This window comes from Miniopterus schreibersii (genome assembly GCF_964146895.1).
Source record: "Miniopterus schreibersii genome assembly, chromosome: 9".
Classification (NCBI taxonomy): domain Eukaryota; kingdom Metazoa; phylum Chordata; class Mammalia; order Chiroptera; family Miniopteridae; genus Miniopterus; species Miniopterus schreibersii.
In genome coordinates, this window is record NC_138118.1 from 15,773,868 (window position 1) to 15,795,080 (window position 21,213).

A 21,213-nucleotide genomic window follows, 5' to 3' on the forward strand; every position below is an offset into this window, starting at 1 on the left:
GAAGTTTAGTCTCAGTTTAAGACTAAACTGAGAGTGACTTGGGCTGAATCATATTTTATGACATCTCTCTGGCTCCTGGGTGGAGAACAGACTGTGAGGTGAGGGTGGGGTCATGGTGGGCAAGAGTGGAAGCAGAGAGGCCAATAAACGGATTTATTGCAGACGGGGTGGTGCCTCAGATTAGGTGGACGTGGGGAGCAGGGCTCAGGTTTGGCAAGTGTGTTGAAGGGAGTTCGCTGATGGACTGAATGTGAGTGTGAGAAAAAAAAGGCAGATTCTAAGGACAGACTGAGCAACTGTCCAATGGTGGCGCCATTTGTTGAGATGGCAAACACTGGAGGGCAGGCACAGACTTTTCCCTTTCATGGGAATGTTAATTTGGTTTAGAATAGCCTAGAAGTCTTCACGGTCACGGTCACGAAGGAGGTGAGATTTAGGTTGGGCCTTCCAAATAATGAGTTCATCAATGTCAACAAATTAATTTTTCATGTGTGTTAACAAGCAGGGTGGCACAGCAGAGTGCTAGTGGTGTGGGTTTTGAAGTCGGGGAACCGGATTTGAATCCTGATGCGGCTATTTACCAGCTATGTGACTTTGGGCAAATTACTTAACTTCTTTGAACTTGAGGTTCTTCATCCATAAAGGTGGCAAAATAACATCTATCTTGCCAGGTTCTTAGGTCGTAAGTAACGTACCTTGGCACAGTGCCTGGCACAGAGTAGGTGTTCAATATGTAAGCTTTCCTGCCACTGTACAGAGACCATTAGGGACCACTATAAGCTGTTAATCTTTTTTTAAATATATCTTTATTGATTTCAGAGAGAGGAAAGGAGAGGGAGAGAGAGAGAGAGAGAAACATCAATGATGAGAGGGTCATTGATCGGCTGCCTCCTGCATGCCCCTGACTGGGGATGGAGCCCGCAACCCGGGCATGTGCCCTGAGAGGGAATCGAACCCCGATCGCCTGGATCCTAGCTTGACGCTCAACCGCTGAGCCACGCCCGGCTGGGCTAAGCTGTTAATCTTTTGTTGACTTTTCAGCTAGAGTCTTACTTTCTTTTATTCATTCAATATTTGAGCACTTACTGTGCTCCACAGGCTATTCCAGCCATTGGCGGCTGTATAGCAGTAAATTAAACAGACAAAATTGCTGTCTTCATAGAGCTTACATTCTGGTGGAGAGAGAAGACAAACAAATAGCTAAATAAAATACTGTATGTGGTATCTGAGATGGTGGTAAGTCTTAGGGAGAAAAGCTAAACAGGGAAGGAGAAGAGGAGGTGCTGGTAAGGCTCTTTGGAGACGGTAATATTTCTGTTTGAGGCTGAAAGAGTGGCAAGTGCAAAGGCTCTGAGGCAGGAACATGCTTTATGTATTTGAGGAACAGCAAAAAGGCCAGTGTGGCTAGAAAGCAGTGAGGGAAAAGGGTAGGGTCAGCTCCTGTAGGGCCTGGGAAGCCTGTGATGACTTTGGCTTTAACATAGAGTGAAATGTGAAGTCCTTGGAGGGTTTTGAACAGTGGGGAGACAAGATCAGATTTATGGTTTAAAAGGATCCCTGGCTTCTATCTGAGTGAATTCAAGAGTTGAAGAGAGGAGGCCAGTTGGGAAGCAACTGTAGTACTAATGATGTCTTGGTAGAGGTAATGGGATAAAATTCTGGATATATTTGATAGCAGAGCCAACAGGATTTTCTGATAGTTTACATATAGGGTCAGGGATCATAGTCCCAGGCCTTTGGCCTGAACAGCTGGAAGGATGTACTGAAGTTGACATATTTGACTATTCTTAACTTTAAAAATGGTAATCTCATATATTTCAACTTAATAGTTGCCATTTACTGAGGTGGGTAAAACTATGTGAAGAAGAGGTGGAGAGGGTGTCAGAAGTTTATTTTTGGATATGAGGAAATGCCTAATAGGCAGCTATATGTATGTGTCTGGAGTTCAGGGGCAAGGCGCCAATCAGAAAGGTACACTAGGGAGTCAGAGTATAGATGGCAATTTAAGCTCTAAGATTAGATGAGGTCACCTAGGGTTTAATTGTGGATAAAGAAGAACAGAGGCCTGAGGACTGAGCCTGGGGCTTCCAGTATTTCCAGATCAGGGATATGAGGAAGCAGCAGAAGAAACACAGGTGGCCATGACTGGCAAAACAAGGGCTCCAAACAAGGGAGTTGGCCCAGGCGAGGGCTTCTGGATGTAGGTGTGAATAATTTCCAACCTTGCACATTCCTTGAGCCTTGGCATTAGAAAGTGTGTGTGTGCGCGCGCTCAAAGGACGTGATGATATCTTATATATGACTGGCACTTTGGAGGCTGCAACATTTCTTTTATTTGATCTAGGCAAGGGTAGTGTAGGTGCTATCATCCCATCTTATAGATGACTAAACTGAGGCACAAAGGTTATTTTATTGCCCTTTGCTTTATTGTGTTTCACAGATGTTGCTTTTTTTTTTTTTAACAAATTAAAAGCAAGACCCTCCACCAGCAAAAAGAGGACAACTTGCCTTATTGTGATCCTAGCTTTATTGCAGTGGTCTGGAACCGAACTCAAAATATCTCTGAAATTTGCTTGTACATCAAAATAGGTAGCTGACCTGGGGCTAGAAGGGGTCTTCTGTCTCTAAGTTTTAAGCTCTCACTGAATCATGCTGCTTTTGGGATTGGTGTCTGCCCTAGGAGCCTGTTGCAGATGTAGCGAACAAAGACACTGTGGAAATGACAGCGAAACAGGAGATGAAATCTTTGCATGTTTGCTGCTGTGTGGCCTGCATGTTCCTGTGCTCCCAATGACTGCTTCTGCGGGAACAGATTGTAACAGGGTTACACGGAGATAACTTGAAATGAGTTTTAAGCTTTTATTTCCATAGCAGCAAGGAAACTGATGATATTATTGCCCTGAGAGGGTTCTGGACCCGTGATCTCAGATGCCAAGAATGCCAGCTCAGACGAACCTATTTCCCACTAGAAATGATCAAATGGGATCAGAAGGCCTTATATGGGGAACTTTCACATTGGGTGGGGACAGTGATAAATCTACTTTGGTTTTAGTGCTGTTGGGTTAACAGGTACCTTCAGAGATAGAGCAGGTTCTTGCTCAAAGCATTACATTTGCTCCAAACTTATTTTCTTGACTTTAAGAAACTGCTCCTGAGATCGGAGGCTCCACTGGTCAAGCTTGGCCCTGCACTGGGGAGAGATAAACAGGCCCGAATATGTTTCCAGATTGCAACACTGGTGAGTCAGGCAGGGTCGGACAGCTGTTCCCTCACAGTGCCCCTGGTTGTTTCTGATAAGGGAGAACACGGCTCATGCCAGCATGGTGCCATGAGTGCACACATATAAACAGACACTCCCAGGCCCCAGTGTTGTCTTAGAGTATATTACTGACACCCTGAATGGCTGAATATTGGAAAAAAACAGTGAGTGCAAACTTACTCTGCTCAAGAGAAGCTCCAGGTTTCATAAGCCAAAAAGTAAAACCAAGGCTATCATTTGGCACCATTTGGAGCCACCTCTTGAACCTACATGGTCAAGGGCAGGGTTCAGGAGTCCTCAAACTCGGGAAGGAGGAGGGGAGGGTTGCAACAGAGGATCGGGGGGGGGGGGGGACACACGGGTGGGGAATCAGAAGAGGGAAGATGGATTTATGAAGGAGCAAATGGCAGAAGGCCCAGAGAGAAAAAGGCGTATGACAAAAATGTGAACATGTCTTCACCAAAAAGAGAAGAAATTGACACTACGACATCTTTAAAAAATGTGAATGCCCTTTCCTTAAACGATACACAGTATATAAGGAGTGGGGCTAATGGGGGGGTTGATATTAATAATACTATACAATAATACTGCCACAAATATCGTATTACACCTTGTAATGAACACTTCACATTAACTTTATAAAAAACAATTCATAGTTTCCAAAGGGCTTTCCCATTCATCTTTCCCATTTCCTCCATCAGCCCACTCAAGTTATGAGCCACATTTTACAGATGAGAAAATTGAGGCTCCAGGAGGATATATGCAATTAACTGAGGCATAATTAAGAGCTGGGGAGGGGCAGGTTTGTCCTAAGTAACCCAGAGCTACGATACTTACTAGACACACTAGGAAGGGTGATTCATTTTCAGTGACTGCTCAGAGGGCTAAATCTCCAATGCATTTCTAGGTAGAGTGACCCTAACTTCTCCAGTGTTGCCCAGAACAAGTTTCCCCAACTAAACACTCCTTTGATAAGTTTTGCTTGGTACTTAGATCACAGCAGCATAGAATCTGTGAAGATGAGAGCACCAGGGAAAATTTCTAGATCCACCCCATGCCCTTCTTTCTCAATGTCCCATTCTTGACCAGTTCTTTCTGTTCTGGAAACAACACCTTTGGGTCCTCTAAGTGTGCCATCTTGTTCTCAGGTGGGGAGGAAACATCCTTATTTGTATAAGACATTATGGAAGCATAGGACCCACCTCGACAGGTCAGGCAGGTGTTTTGAAAGCGCTGATGCCTATTGGAATCTTCGAGCAGCGGTTCTCAAATTTTGGCCTGCATCAGAATCACCTGGCGAGCTTGTTAAAGACATGGATGTCCAAGCCCCACCTTCTGAATCAGAATCCCCAACGTTGAGGCCTGGACACTTGTGAGCTTCACAAGCTCCCCAGGTGATTCTGAAGTACACCAGAGCCTGAGAAGCACTGTCTCAGCGAGGGAGTGGGAGTTACAGGTGGGGGAGAGTGGGGAGCTGTGCTGGGAGAGGGGGTGGGAGCAATGGGAGCCTGAAGAACCTAGAGGAGATGCAGTCAGGAACAACTTTCTGCTCCATCCTTAGCTTCCTTTGACAGAGAGGTCATATAAAGTGTTAGAAATCCCCTCATTCAGGCATGCCCTCCTTCTGACAGAATGACTGTGTGCGGGAGGAAGGAATAATGCACCCCTTTCAGAAGCAGTGAAATAGCCCATCTCTTTCAGAAAGTAGAACAGAGGCTGCTGGGGCTGGGGGAGTGGGGAATGAAGGAGGGGTTGCTGTTTAGTGGGTATAGAGTTTCTGTTTGGGGATAAAAAAAGTTCTGGAAATGGATGGTAACGATGGTTGCACAACATCGGCAGTGGATGTGTTTAATACTACTGAGGCGCACGCTTCAAAAATGGTTAAAATGGCAAATTTTATGTTATGTATATTTAGTGCGCGCAGGCACACACACACACACACACACAAATTAGACAGTCTTTTTGAAGGATGTAATGATAAGAGCAAGCAACATTCAACTTTAGTTGATTGCTGCTGCCTCGGGTAGGGGTGTGTGTGTGTGTGTGTGTGTGTGTGTGTGTGTGAGGCTAGTAAGGGGACTGACAAAATACAAGTGATCCATAGATAAAAATTTTGAAAATTTATGGCAGTGAAAAAGTGATATATAGTGAGAGATGCCTAGAGCACTATTTTCTACCCCCTTTACTTGGCTGACTCCTGGGTTGCATATTACTTAATCGCTTTTTTTGGAGTGTCTTGTCGAGTAGGGTCTCTCAAACTTCCCTAACCATAGAAATCACCTGGGGACCTTGTTAAACTGCACATTCTAATTTAGTAGGTCTCAGGTGAAATTCTAGTCTCATTTATTTTTATTTATTGATTTGAGAGAGAGAAAGAGAGGGGGAAATATCGATGTGAGAAACATCCATCGGTTGCCTTCCATATGTGCCCCATATGTGTGTGTGTGTGGGAATTGAATCCACAACCCAGGTATGTGCCCTGACTGGGAATCGAACCGGCAGCCTTGGCATGGGGGCGGGGGATGATGCTGTAACCAATGAGCACCCAGCCTGGGCCTCTAGCCTGCATTTTTAATGAGTTCCAGGTGATGCTGACAGACCCACAGACCATATTAGGAGGGTTGTGCAAACGTAGTCATTCTTAGTTTACCATGATATCCTTATGTCCAGCAGAGTGATCGGTACACAGTAGGTACTCAATAACTATTTATTGAATGAATGACAGAGTACTAGGGTTGGTAGAGGAGTTTGGAGAGCAGAAGAGCTTTGTCCTGAACTACAGCATATTTAAGGTGTTCCTGCCTCTACCAGTTGTTCATTTTGTGAAATTACCTCCTACTCTGTGGAGTAAGGATGTGAGTACTAAATTATTTTTGGCTTTGTCACCTTGGTACCTCAACTCTAACCCTTGAAATAGTGGCCCTATACACACGGAAGGTATAACCCTGGTTTGCAAGTTCTGAGAAGGCCTTGCCATATTCTACAAACGCAGCAAACAAATTCTCTCCATCCAAGGAGGGAGCAGAGTGCAGGGGAACCTGCTGGTGTGGGAATTTTCCAGATTTTGGTGCCTGAGTAATTGTCACCTTGGCCTCCTTAAATTAAATAAACATCCTTTTTAATAGCGTATGTGAGAAAGAGGTTCATTACCCTAAAACACATGAACGTAATAATATTGCTATTATTTACTGTTGTCGTTTGCGAAGACGGTAACGACACTGGCAGTTGAGCGATTAAGTGTGTGAGGAAGTAGGGGGAGGGGACAGGGGGCGGCGAAGGCAGGAGAATGAGGAACTACAACTCCCAGAACCCCCCGGGGAAAGTCCACGCAGCTGCTGCGGCGCTCCACCCCTTTCGTCCTCTGGACCCGCCCGCCGATGACGTCACAGAGGTGACGTCACGGCGCCCAGAGCGAGGCTGGGGTAGAGAGGCCGACTGAGCTGGAGTCGTCCGCTGGTCGTGGAGGCTGCTAGGGAGTCGGCGAGAGGGTGAGCGGCAGAGCAGACGCTAGAGCAGGCAGGAGGGAGCGTCGCGCGGCGCCGAGGAGCGCCGGGGCCCGGCAGCGGCCAAACCCACCGCCGGAGAGGGGCAGCCCAAGCCGGGCGCCGCGGGGTCCCCACCCCCACTCGGCCGGACAGTACCCGGTGTTCCCCCGTGCGGGGGGCGGCGGCGGCGGCTGACTGGACCCGACAGGACCGCGGGGGTGTTGCCACCTCCACCGAGGAGCCGGCGCGGCCGCGGGCTCCTCAGAGCCGGGGCCCGGGGCCCGTGACAGACGGCGGAGGAAGGAAGAGAGGCAGCGGCGGCGGCTCAGGCGACGGGGAGGCAGCGGCGACACCATGTCATCCCCCAGTCCGGGCAAGAGGCGGATGGACACGGACGTGGTCAAGCTGTATCCTTCGTGGAGGGGGGTTCGGGCTGTATGTAGGGGGCGGTGTGGGGATGCCTCGGGCACCCCCTTAAACCCAAGCAAGGGCCCTGGGGCACTCCAGGCCACTGTCCGAGGCTCTCTCCCTCCCTGGCCTCCCCCCTGTGCCTACGGCGGCTGCTTGGCACCTCCCAGGAACCGAGAGCCTTTTCAGCTCCCCCTTTATCTGCAGAACCCCGAAATGTGCGTTTTTCCTCGCTCTTCCTGCACCCCCCCGGTGCCCGTGACTTTCCTCCACGACGTTTGGACTCCCAAGACGGCCTTTTTTTTTTTTTTCCGTCTTTTTTTGGCAAGACCAGCCACCTCTCTTGACCACCAAGCCCACCTTCAGGGTCTCTCTTTCCTGTTTCCTCTTGATTTAGCGACTCGAGATAGAAATTCCTGAGAGTGAAGCCGTTCTGCCTTTCTTGAGATGCCTCCATTCCCCCCACTCACAGTGCTGCTTGAACTGGGGTAACTCAAGTGACCTCCTTTATCCCTAATTCCTTTCTATATTAGGAAGAGAGTAGTCTGCTCATTGCCCCCTCTTGTAAGTGGTGAAGAGCTCTGAGTGTTTTAAATCAGGGACTCCTGTTAAGCTTTCTGGTCGCTAGAAGAACCCCACTGTTTTTCTCTCCAGTGACAAAGCCTATCCCACCCATAGTTGAATGTGGTGAGGACCCCCAGGCCCTCCAGCAAGCTACCCTCCATATTGTGGATATGACAGCTGGGGGAGGGAAAGGAAAAGGATCTCCTTGATTAAATAGCCCCTGTACTAGCCACTTAAGCCAGTTCCCTCTATGAAGATAAGGTTCTTGGGGGAATAATTGCCAAATGACACCCTTTATTTTCTTACCCTTCCCCCCAACTTTATGTACTTTGGAGGTAGCAGTGGGAAAGCTGTAACTGATAAGAGTCCTTCAGGCAGTGGTTTTGGTTGGAGTCCAGACTGATTATTTCATGACCAACTAGAGAAATTCGCGAAGGTTCCTGTGACAAATGGAGAAAATTTTTGAGGGGTAATTTAGAGGGTGGGGGAGAGGAAATGAGCCCAGTGCTCTGAACAACTAATCACTGGGGAGAGAGGGAAACGGGTGGGAAATGTTAGTGTGTGAAACACAGTTAAAAAGTCCTGTCTCCTGCTTCTCTTTCTCTCTCACCCCCATCCCCCCACCATTTCCCCCTGTTGCAGGGTTTTGTTTATATAACTCAAGTTGTTTGGCTAGATTCTTCAGGTGAATTCCTTCTTTCTTCCTTTTATTTGTTACTGTTTTTGATTGGATATTTTACCTCTATGTAGAGATCGATGATTGTTGTCAAATACTCAGATATGGAATTCACTAAAGTTTTAAACAAGTAGTTTTTGCATTTAGTTTGGAAGCGGGGGATGGGAGGGAAGTTGCCTGGGCAAGAGATTTTCTTTTCATAATCTTTTCAGGAATAAGAAGGTGTTTTTATCCTCACTTAGGAAACTTGGGCTAGAAATTAGGAACAGATAGACTTCTAAGTTTTAGGCTTTGAAGTTTAGAATTTTGGGGAGTGGGAGTGGAGATTAGAGAGAGGAGCAAGTTATAAAGTATATATTATGTACCAAACATATGTCCAGGCATAAGTGAGACTCTTTATGAGCTGTTTGTGGCTCTGATTGAGTTTTGTAAATGTGTGAATGATGCCAGTAATGTTGGCTTTTCATAAGGTTTCAGGAAAACTTGTAACTATGGCTGTGTGTACATTTTACACAAAGCAGTTTCTGGTTTTTTGTTTAGAAACTAGGAAATGACATGGTGGCAGAATCTGAGTTATTTTTATCTTGAATTGAGAGTTACTGTCACACCTAATGCAAATTTCTACCTAATGTTTAATTGGGATGGGGGTGGGTGAGAGAATGCCAGCTGTTTTTGATCAATGTCAGATTCTCAAATTATATACATACATATTTTTAGAAGATTGAGGATAAAGGGTGAGGCCTAACTTGACCTGATGCCTTTTCCATACAGTGCCTTTTGTTCATTTAGTAGTTGTGGCATCTAGAATGATTACCGCATTTAGGAGTAGGGGTGTGGGGGGCGGAGAGGGAGAGGAAAACAGACAAAGAACAGCAGGGTGTCTTTTTTTCTTCCCCTAAGTGGCTTATTTCATAGCTTATTTTTAGTAGAAGATGAAGAAAGGCTAAGATGCATTGGCCTTCTGTTCTTTCCCCACCTTCCTCCTTTCTGACAAAAGAAAGCTGAGGCGCTTAAAATCATAGATCTCTGAGATAGGACAACGGTCTCGGGATTTAAAAGGCAGAGGTTATCTGTTTCGTGTTATTTTGTGGGCTAACATAGTTTGGAAGTTAAAATTTTCGTATTTCCTTTTGTGTGTGCATGTGTCTTGTGAGGTTGAGAGATTTTGTGGCCTCATTTCTCTGTTTGAATTCACCCTAGTAGGCCCAAATGGAGCCAACAGCTTTTGAGCAAGGTATATTTAGCAAAAAATTTAAGGAAAAAATTCCCCAACCCACTATGAAAATGAGTACAATTGTGTAAAAGGGCTGGGGGTTGAAAATGAAAGATGGTGGAGAGGAAGTAGAAAAGGTCTGAAGGAATGTACTTGCTTTTTGCCCCTCAGTGTCCCTTGATGATTTCTTTGGTGTGGAGGCTGATAACTGGTTTCATTGCAATCTCCTGTTTCAGCCCATTTTTGGATGTCTCCTGAGTGTAATTATGCCACCACGATTTACAGCCTGGTAGGAAACCTGTATAGTGGGAAAGTAGCGGTGTGGGGGGAGGGAGGGAAGATGTCTAACTAATTGGCCACTGCTTTCCACCACCTCTCTAGGAGACAGCGATTCTGGTTGTTTGGAGTCCGTGATCATTTCTTTCGTGACCGGTTGGTAGGAGGAGAATTGACTTCCAAGTTATACTGGGAGTGTTTTGCACCGATTCACTTAATAATCTGCTGGGCGATTATGTTCTGAAACTCTGACTCATTCATTGTTGCTCTTCTGATCCTTTGCTGAGTGTTGTGCAAACCTCTCCAGGAGCCTAGAAACTGATGTACATGACTTTTGGGCCCTGTTAAGAAAGTCCCAGTCAAGAAACTTGCAGTTAGCCCAAATCCTGTGAAATGGTTGTGAATGGTGTGGCCATTTGTCTGCAAAGTCAGGTAGATTAGCAATACTGTGCTGTTTCCAGCTTGGCAACCTTTGAGGTTTCCATCTCAAACCCCGCTGGTTATTTAGATTGTCTGAGAACTGGGACTCTGGTGACCTTAAAGCGTGATTTGCCCTAAAGGAATATCGGTTTAAGTTCTCCCTGGTGCAGGAACAAACAGCTCAGATTACACGGGTTTCCTTGTTGGTGGGGTTAGTCGACTCACCCTGTTGCACAGCCTGGTGATCCTTTTATCTGTGAACCGGTGGCCCCTGCTGAAGGCTGGAGCTGCTTGTTTTGGAAAAGCGTATGCAGGCAAAAGGCCGAAGGCACAGCTCCTCACAGCTCATTGGCTGCTCTGTTACTACCCGGAAAAGGAGGAGGGGTGGAGCTACCAAACAGCTGATGGAGTGTGTGGCCAGACAGTGTTTATATACAAAAGAAGTAGGGGCTGGGGAGGCCTTGTGTGTGGTGTTACAGGATCAAGTGCATTTTCAGGGGGTAAAAGGAAGAGAGGAAAGTCTGACCTCTTAGAGAGAAAGAAATGTTCAAGGTTAAATCAGAAAAGTAGATCTGATAGTAATGGGAACTTGACATGCACTGTATTTGTTATTGTTATGAGATTTTTGGAACTTATTTTATAATACCAAGACTTTTCAAAGATTCCCTTTTTTAGAGGGAGTGCAGAAACTTAAAACAGGATATGTTGCTGCTTTATACTTAACTGACTCATGCAGAGATTGAAAAGTATGGTAGAAATGTAAGCTTCTCCTGCAAAAGCTTTAAGAGTTCCAGAAAGGGGCAGTGACTTACACTAAATTCATTTATAGAAGTTAGTGAATCCTACAGAATTTTGGTTGTCTGCTTTAGCGTTCAGAAGCTTTCAGTAAGAATTCATCCCCTCAAATGTTTGAGTACTCCCTTTGTGCCAGGTTTGGTGTTCGGTGCAGGGGGTTTAGTTGTGAAAAATTCAGTGTGAGTGGTCATGATGCTCCTGTAACCTGTCAAACAATTTTTATATATATATTTTTAAGTTCAGCACTGTATGTATCACCTTTCTGAATAATTTGTATTTGCTTTTAGAATTGACTTTTCAAGGAATAGAAAGGTTAAAGTGTGAATTTTATGTGATGGGATGTATGGGAATCTGTGTTCCTGTTATTTAAAAGATAGATGTTAAAAAATGGAAATAAGAAACATTAAAATGTGTAGCCATTTGTCTTTGACATCAACTTTAGTATTTTGCTGTTAATCAATAATTATTCTATCCCTAAGTTAGTAATCTTTGTTCCTCTTGATTTGTGCTCAAAGTGTAGACAATTATGTAATGTTTTAACTAGCTCCAGTGTCAGTTAGGAACCTTTGTTTTCCCCTTTATTTCCTTTGGCCTCTGTTTTAGTGAGACAATGAGGTGGAAGGTAGAAGAGTTTAATGGTCTTCAAGCTCAAAGTTAACTCTTTGGCAACTCCCAGTGTTCTGAATTTGTCTTCTCTGCCTAGATTTTGGTGACAGATATAACACACTAGTACTTATTTTGGTTAAGCAGGAACCTACATGAGTAAGCATTAACAACTTCAGGACATTTGATTCCTGCAGTGCAGTTCCAGTAAATTACACGCAAGCCTAAAAATTCAGCTTTGGGGGGGAAAATCTTTTGCAGAAGTGACCCATAAAAGTCCCTTACCCTGTTTGTGTGCATGTGTTAGAAAACCATGGATTTGTTGATTTTCTAGTGTTGTGAAATTTCCCTAACACCTTGACCTGTATTTATATATAGTGTATATAATTTAGTATCTTACTCAGTCTTAACAGATTTAATGGTTCCAAGAATCATTTGATTTTTAGGCATACAATTCAGACCTGCAAAAGTGCTTATAATGTAGTATTCAACTATAGACCCACAGTGTACATTTTAGTAAAATACTTTAATGAAAAAAAACTTAGTTGGGTTATACAAGTACTAAGATAATTGAGGAAAATGTAGGTTACAAAAAGGGAAAGAAAATAGTTATCCATAATCCTGTCCTTTAGACAGTGGTTTTCAATTATCTGGAGGTTTGTTAAAATAGGTTGCTGGGTCCCACCCCTGGAGTTGTTCCATTCAGGAGGTCTAGAGTGTCGCCTGAGAACTTGCAATTCTAACAAGTTCCCAGATGCTGCTGCTGATCTGGGGACCACAATTTAATAACCATTGTCCTCAAATATTAACATTATGATGTTTTTTTTCATTGGCCTTTTTTCCCTCCAGGATATATTCTTCAACCTGTTGATTGTACAGTGTATGCCTTTAATATTTTTGCAGCTATTTTTCACAGTTAGAAATATCAGACATAATGAATAACTGATATAATATGCCATTCATTGGTTTAATTCTTAGTCATTTTTCTGTGATAAATAAGATTGAAATTAACCTATTGTGCATAAGGCTTTTCCTGTATTTTTGGATTATTTCTGTTTTCCAGAAATGGGTTTCTAGATAAAGAAGGTAAACATTTGAATTAAAATATTTAATTAAAAATCTTGGGGCCCGCACTCAGTGGGCTTTCATTTTGTTCTGTTGTGTTTTTATTGGTGTCATTTCTGCACTGAAGCAGTCAGCCTGGCATAGTGATGAAAGATGAGTTCTGATCTCCTTGTTGAAACTTTCATGTTTTTTGTAATAATGGTGATCTTCAAATTAGGGATACTTTTATACTTCTAAAAGGGCCAACTGTGAGTTGGTAGGTCAAATATATTACATCAGGAGGAGATAGCTATGACTGGCAAAAGCTGTAGAATTAGTTTTGGTATCTTGAATTTTTTTCCATTTGAGGTAAAGTTGATATAAAATAACTGCATATTTAAAATTGATTTTTAAAAAAATATTTTTTATTGATTTTTCTAGAGAGAGGGAGAGGGAGAGAGAGAAAGAAACATCTATGTGAGAGAGAAACATCAATCGGTTGCTTCCCACATCCACCCCAACCCGGGATCGAACCTGCAACCTGGGTATATGTGCTCTGACTGGGAATACAACCAGCAACCTTTCAGTGTATGAGGCAACTCTCAACTGACAGCCACAGTGGCCAGGGCAAAATTGCTAAGTTTTGACATAAGTATCACCCATGAAGCCCATCACCACAATCAACATAGTGAACATACTCATCTTCCCTAAACATTTCTTGTGCCCCTAGGTAGTCTTTCTCTCTCCCCCTACCCATTGATCTGATTTGTTGTCACTATAATTATTTTATTTTCTAGAATTTTATATAAATGGAATCATACAGTGTGTAATCTTTTTGCGTGGATTCTTTCATATTTTGAGATTCATCCATGTTGTTACTATGTAGTTCTTTCCTTTTTACTGCTGAGTAGTTCATTGTATGGCTAGATCACAATTTGTTTATGCATTTACCTCTTTATGAACATTTGGGTTATTTCCAGTTTGGGGATACTACAAATAAAGCTGTTACGGATATGCTTTCTTTTCTCTTGGGTAAATATGTAGGAGTGGCATAGCTGAATCCACTTTTGGTAGATAATAGGTTTACCCTTTTAAAAGGTAGCTTGAATTTAATTTTTACTGATGATAGTCTTTATTTCATGCAGAGTGAGATTGTGATATTAAACTATTGTTTCGTTATTTTAAAGGAATCCCATAAGAAGCATGATCCTAAAGCACTGATTTCTACCCTAACTCTGTCAGAGTTAGTTTTGTAGCTGGTCTGTCTTCTCCCCCATTCAAAATTAGTTAAATATTCACTGTGAAATATTTTTGTTTTGTAGTCCTTTGAAATGGTACTTTAGCAGTTATGGTCACAGATAACATTTTTCCATTTGCTCCTAAGACTTTGTAACTTTTTAAAAAGGTGAGCACACTTTTTGTTTATGGTATCCTTTTCTTTTTGTAAAATACTGATTAAAAAATTTTTTTAACATTAGTTTTACTTAGCAGCTCCAGTTACCTTTATAGCAGTTTACAGATATTTATTTACATAGGACTCTATTGAGGTCTATGTTGAGGTCTGAATAATATCTTCAGTTTTCATATGGACTAAACTCAGGTGAAAAGAACTAGTAGCAACTCAGAACTGGAAACAGATTCTCAGAATTAGGGTATCCCTTAATAGGTTTTCCTGAAATCTGTTTCCCCCCCTTTTTATTGAATTTATTGGGGTGGCACTGGTTAACAAAGTTACACAGGTTTCAGGTGCACAAAAGTGTGTTTACCACCCCAAGTCAAGTCTTTGTCCATCATCACTTACCTGTTTTTGAAAGTTAATTTTTAACAAAATGATGGGGTGGGGGGTTTGCTTTGTTAATTTTGGCATCCTATGTGAGTTATTTGATAGACTAATTAATGCATTGCTATAATAAATTTGACATTACTTTGTAATAGGTGTTGCTATCAAATTCTTTCTGATAAATTATAAACATTAGAATTTATATATAGGTATTTACATAAATGTTGCTTAAAAAATTAACATCTTATAACGTCTTGTTAGCCAAGCTAGAGCTTTTAGCTTGGCTAACAAGCAAAAAGACAACCTGGTTTATGTCTATTTCAGGTTGGAGGCAGTGACAATTTATTCAGTGGAAGGCTTTGGTTCAGTCGTCAGACACAAGGATGGTGCACGAATATCAGAGTGTGTTATTTTCAGATTGCCAAAGTGTAATTTATGTGCAGTGTAGAAACCTTTGAAAAAACAGCAAAGTCAGTGTATACTTTTGAGAGGTGGTTGTTACACTAGTGATTCTCAGGATACCGCATTTGAAAAGAATTGTTACATTTTTATGGGTAGGTACTATGGTTATTGTAGTTGCTTTTCTGTATCTCACCAGATGCTTGGGAAAGGTGGCTGGCTGGTTGTTTGCAGGCTGATGCTCATGGTGGTAACTGCCATGACTGGAAGAACCCAAGCCCTCAAGAGCCAGGTGGTAGAAGTCCCTGTAGGGCAGCTACATGCACATGAGGGATGAAGGATCTTTTTTATCTTCCCCTGTTTCTTAGGTATCTAGGGCATTAGGTAGTGGTTGAATAGGTACTACTGATCTTTTAACCTGTAAAGAAGTCAAGGAGGGGAGTAGGAAACTCATGCAAAGAAGAGAGGCTTGGCTAGACATGGCTGGTGGGTCTGACCTTGAGCTCACAAAAGGTGCCTAGGCTATAGCACTTGTAGGAATCATATTTAGGGATTTAGAATATTATTTGATTGGGAATGGAATCTTTTTAAAATTTTTATTTATTGTATGTGTGTGTTTTAAGAGAGGAAGGGAGAAAGAAAGAAACATTGATTTGTTGTTCCACTTCTTTATGCATTCATTGGTTGATTCTTGTATGTGCTCTGATCAGAGATCAAACCCTCAACTTTGGCGTATCAGGATGACGCTCCCACCAACTGAGCTACCCGCATGGCGGGAATGGAATCTTTTATGTCTTTTGTTCAACTTCTTGGTTTCTAACTTTAAACCACTTTCAGGGAGGCATTATGTATGTGAAATTGTTATTAATGTTGCAAATTATTCATTTTCTTCTTAGTGTTAGTCAAAATGTTTCTTTTTCCATGTATCAGGTTTTTATCATGTATACTTTTCAAGGTTTCCTTTTTAAAAAAATTTTTATTGATTGCTTTTAGAAAGAGAGGAAGGGGGGGAGAGAGAGAGAGAAACATCGATTTGCTGTTCCACTTATTGATATATTCATTAGTTGATTCTTGTATGTGCCCTGACTGGGATTCAAACCTGCAACCTTGGTTATCATGATGATGCTCTAACCAACTGAGCTACCTGGCCAGGGCTCAAGGTTTCTTGGATTATAAAATCTTAAATTGAGGTAATATAAATAGAAAATTAGACACAGCATGTGCCTGGTTCTTGTTACCTTAGAAGCAATTGGGTTACTACTCAGATTAGTGAAAATAAATTTAGTTGTTTTGTTTAAATGGTGCCAGTATAACTTTGGTTATCTGGATAGTACTTTCAATCAGTTGTCTTTGTACTGCATAGACAGTTTCTGAAAGGTTGATTAATTTTAAAAATTCAAAAATTCAGGTAAACATTTCCATCGTAATGTCTATATGTAGAAAGTTGATTTGGTAGGAATCATGTCCATAAGCGACCACCAAGTGTTACATAGTTGGATGTATTGTTTTATGGTCTTATAGACTACTGGATCTTTACTGTTTTGCTAATTATCTAAATCTGTGAGTAAATTAGTAAATCTCCTTGGCAGCAAAGCTTGAAACTACATAACCCTTTTTGTTTCACTCCACAGGAAAAGAAACTGGATTTTAAAAAAATTATTATTGCCCTGGCCGGTTTTGCTCAGTAGTTACAGTGTCAGCCCGTGGACAAAGTGTCGTGGAGTCAATTCCTGATCAAGGGCATGTACCTCAGTTGCAGACAACCAGTCTATGTGTCTCTCTTCCCCTCTACTTCTCCCTCTCTAAAAATCAATGGAAGAAATATCCTCGGGTGAGGGTTAAAAAATAAATTATTATTATTAACAAATGGTAACTTATGTATGGCCTTCAGGGTTCCACAACTGTCACCTGGTACAGTAGTCCTCCCCTTATCAGCAGGGTATATGTTCTAAGACCCCCACTGGATGCCTGAAACCACAGGTAGTGCTGAACCCTACATATACTATGTGTTTGCCTATACACACATACCATCCCTTACCAGCTTCTCGTTGGCTTATCTGAATTGCCAGCATCACTACTCTTGTGCTTAGGGGCCATTCATTATTAAGTAAAATAAGGGTTACTGGAACCCAAGCACTGAAGTACCTTGACAGTAGATCTGATAACCAAGATGGCTACTAAATGACTAATGGGTAGGTAGTGTATACAGTGGGATATGCTAGACAAATGGGTGATTCACCCCCGGGGCGGGATGGAGCATGACTTTGTGAGATTTTGTCATGCTACTCAGAAAGGCTTGCAATTTAAAATTTATGAATTGTTTATTTGTAGAATTTTCCATTATTTTGCTCATGAATAACTGAAATGACGGAAAGGGAAACGGCATAAGTGGCGGAGGAATTGCTCTACTTGGTCAGATCACTAATCTAAACTAAGGCTCCTAAAATGAACTGATGCAATGATGGAGGTCTCGGATATTTTGGGTTTTTATTACAGATTATATTTACATTCAAATGGATGAGAATAGGAGTGAGAAATGCATTTTATTTTATTTATTTTTAATTTATTTATTTTAAAAGTATCTTTATTGATTTCCGAGAGGAAGGGGGAGAGAGAGAGAGAAACATCAGTGATGAGAAAGTAGTCACTGATTGGCTGCCTCCTGCACACCCCTGATTGGGGATCAAGCCCACAACCCGGGCATGTGCCCTGACCAGGACTCGAACTGTGATCTCCTGGATCCTAGGTCGATGCTAAACTGCTGAGCCACGCCTGGCTGGGCAGGGAAATGCATTTTTAAATGCTTGTGGCATTTTCTGACAAAAGGAGTTTTAGCTGTTTATCTTCACTTGGTGGCTGATCTCAGTGTTGCTTTAGAATAAGGTATATTAAAATGTAGAACATAATACATGTGTTTTTTTAAATCCTGGTCTGAGGATATTTTTTCCATTGCTTTCAGAGAGAGTGGAAGGGGGAGAAAGAGAGAAACATTGTTATGAGAGAGACACATCGATTGGTTGCCTCTTGTATGAGCCCCTACTGGACGAGATGGAGCCTGCAACCGAGGTAATTGCCCTTGGCTGGAATTGAACCGGGGACCCTTCACTCTAACCACTGAGCAAAACAGGTTGGGCCATAATACATGTTTGATAACAGAATCGATTTTGGCAACACAATTTGACATTGTTAGCATCTGTTAGTTTTACTAACTAATTCATTCAATTTGCCATAGCTACTATCTTGATATAGAGGGAAAAAACCCTGTATTTTGCCTCTCTATTCATTTGTATCCTTAGGGATTAAAAACAAAAAACTTTTTTTTTTAAGTCAGGTTTGTTTTATGGGTGGAAGGAGGAGAGGAAGTAGACTTTTGAGTGTGTTCTTTAATTATCTGGATTGCTGCCCGTTTTTCCTGGCAGTAAAGAATAGCAGCTCTTAAATGCTGTCTTTGATTATCAAATGACATATACTTAAGTATACCTGTATTGAGTCATTCATGTTTTTGTGAACACATTTGCTTTTATCTTTTTTTCTACAGGCTCTTGGGTTAGAATAGTTAGGTACCAGATTCTTTCTATCTTTAATTAATGTGCCGTTTCCTTTGAGATTTAGCTAAGAATTTTATAACATGTAAACCATGATACATCAGGAAGACTATTGGTGGCTCATAAAGACCATAGTATCATTCATATAGTATTTCAGATGTATATGTTTTCTATTAGTGTTCCTAGCTTATATTTTGATTAATTTCTAGAAATCTAGCAAGACAGTTAAATTCGCTGGCAGGAAATCGCATAAATAAACCTTTAGGGAGAAGATATTTCCAGATCCTTTACAGTATCTTATATTCAAGGTTAATTAAAAGTAGTAGTGAAGCCAGGTCCTTTTTTTCTAGGAGTTTGAAAATCAGAGCATACTTGGCCTATTTAACTTTGTGCAGCTTGGCAGTTATCAAACTCAAACTTATGCTAAAAACGTATAGTAGTTTACAACTTTGCTATTTATCTTCTGAATGTAAAGATGGGCTGTGCCTTAGATTTGCTTTAATTTTCAGTGAAGTCAGGCACAATGGAACTTGGCACCTGAATTTTGTGTTCTTAAACTTTAAAGGTAAGGTAAGGTACTGGTCTCTCCTTGTCTCTGAAGAATTTGTTTTTTTCTAAACTAGTATTATACAATCTGGTCAGTGTTTCTAAGATTTAGAAGCTACTTTTTCTTTAAGTCCTCAAAGTAGGAAGTCTAGAGGTCTTTATCACCCAGCATCCTCCTGTGCTCTTCAGACAGCATAAATGGGAGTAGTCCCCGGCCCCTTTGGGAGCTTTTTCCCAGGATTGCGTTTCGGCCCTTTTGCATCTTGTAATTCAAAGAATGACTAACAAAATACCATGTCTGCTTGTGCTTATTCTCTATTTTGGGGGGGGGTGTGTGTGTGTGACTTGGTATATGTATATATATTCAAGCCTTTGAACTGGATTATCTTAATTGACAGGTACACATCTTACCTTTTATTTGCTTGGTGGGAAATATAATTTGAAATGCTATTTTCCATAGAATAAAAAAATAGTATATGACTTGAGTGCTTTTAAATTGGGGCTTGCCCTGGCCAGTGTGGCTCAGTTGGTTGAGCATCGACCCATATACCAAAAGGTCACCGATTCAGTTCCGGTAGGGGCCCATGCTCGGGTTTTGGGTGGGTCCCCAGGGGAGGTGTGCAGGAGGCAGCCAGTCAGTGTTTCTTTCAATCAGTGTTTCTCTCTGCCTCCTTTTCTGCCTCTCCCTCCCTCTAAATAAACAAACAAAAACCACCAAAACATTAAGTTGGGGCTTATTACTAATTTGAATAAATTGGATAAAATGTAATGATTGTAGTCCGTTAGTTCTGGCTTAGTTCTTTTTTTAATCCTCACCTGAAGGTATTTTTTCCATTGCTTTTCAGAGAGAGTGGAAGGGGGGGAGAGAGAGAAACATCGATTGGTTGCCTCCTGCATGCTCCCCAACTAGAGCCAGAGATCGAGCCTGCAGCTGAGGTTCGTGCCCTTGGCCGGAAATGAACCCGGATCCTTTAGTCCAAGAGTGGACACTCTAACCACTAAGCCAAACCAGCTAGAGCTGGCTGTCTTAGTTCTTAAATGTCATTCTTACAGTGTTTCGTTAGTTCTGATGAAGTTCTGATGACATTTTTTAAAAAAATTAGTTTTTACTGATTTTTAGAGAGAGGGGGAAGGAAGAGGCATAGAGAGACAGAAACACTGATGAGAGAGAAACATCGATCAGCTGCTTCCTGCACTCTCCCTACTGGGGATTGAGCCTGCAACCTGGGCATGTGCCCGGGCAGGGAATCGAACTGTGACTGCTTGGTTCCTAGGTTGGCGCTCAACCATTGAGCCATACTGGCTGGACTCTGATGGCATTTTATTATTTAAAGTGAAATTTTAGAATCTTACATAGATTTTATCATCTTTTTCTACGTGGAGAAAACTTGCAATGCAAATAATAGTATTACAAAGCAGTGGTTGCTTTCTGAATATATGGGCTCCTAGTTGAAATGAGTAATTGTCTTCTTTCTAGGCAATATCATTTGTGCCCTTAAATAACAGTTTGAAAAATACTGATGCTTGGCTGTAAATTCTGGTAACTTTGTTTTTATTATTGATAGAAAAAATAAAACTAGAGTTGAAATAAGGAGTCTACTTTTTTACCTGTGAATTATAAAATCAGTTTCACTACTTAGTAGTCACATTGGTTATGTGAAAAATAGAATTAAAGCTGTATAGCCTAATGCCTCAGTTAATCTTGTTTATGAATATGAGTCATAAATAAAAACAAAATGACTTAGTAGGTTTTATGTAAATGTTCTGGTATCTCTGTCCACCAGTAGATTAGATGGCATTGTGTTTTGTGTATGTGCCCTGTCAATTAAAAAAAAAAAGGCCTGTAGGAGTGCCTGATTTATAGAAGCTTTTATCAAGCTGGAATGGCAGCATACTGTTCCTTTCAAAATTTTATATATTTAATTAATTAAATTATATTCTGTTTTTTAAAAGGTAAATTAGGGAATGGGAATATAACTGAATAAAAGAATATGCCCAGAGCTAGGGTAGGATCCCATCAGAGTTTGAAACAGTTCAGTATTTAAGCATTTAAATATTTTACCTTTATGCTTTTTAATACTCTCCAGATATCTTAAATATGTCTTTCACAGAAAATTTAGGTGCCAACATTTTTATTGATATTTAAGCTCTGAGTGCCTATAGTGGATCAATTTTGCTTCATGTTTTAGTATTTAAAATT

At 41.6% G+C, this 21,213-nt stretch overlaps 1 protein-coding gene across 2 annotated transcripts in view; it reads left to right on the forward strand.

Moving 5' to 3' along the window:
- Positions 1–6,632: 6,632 nt before the first annotated feature.
- UBE2H (ubiquitin conjugating enzyme E2 H) overlaps positions 6,633–21,213 on the forward strand; it is a 100,128-nt gene continuing 85,547 nt past the window's right edge. Inside the window, exon 1 of one of the 2 annotated variants that reach the window (XM_081147816.1) lies at positions 6,633–7,151. In XM_081147816.1, coding sequence (XP_081003942.1) covers positions 7,099–7,151 — 53 coding nt within the window. In that variant the 5' untranslated portion in view covers positions 6,633–7,098. The remainder of the gene's footprint in view (positions 7,152–21,213) is intronic. The other variant, XM_081147817.1, reaches the window with a different exon arrangement.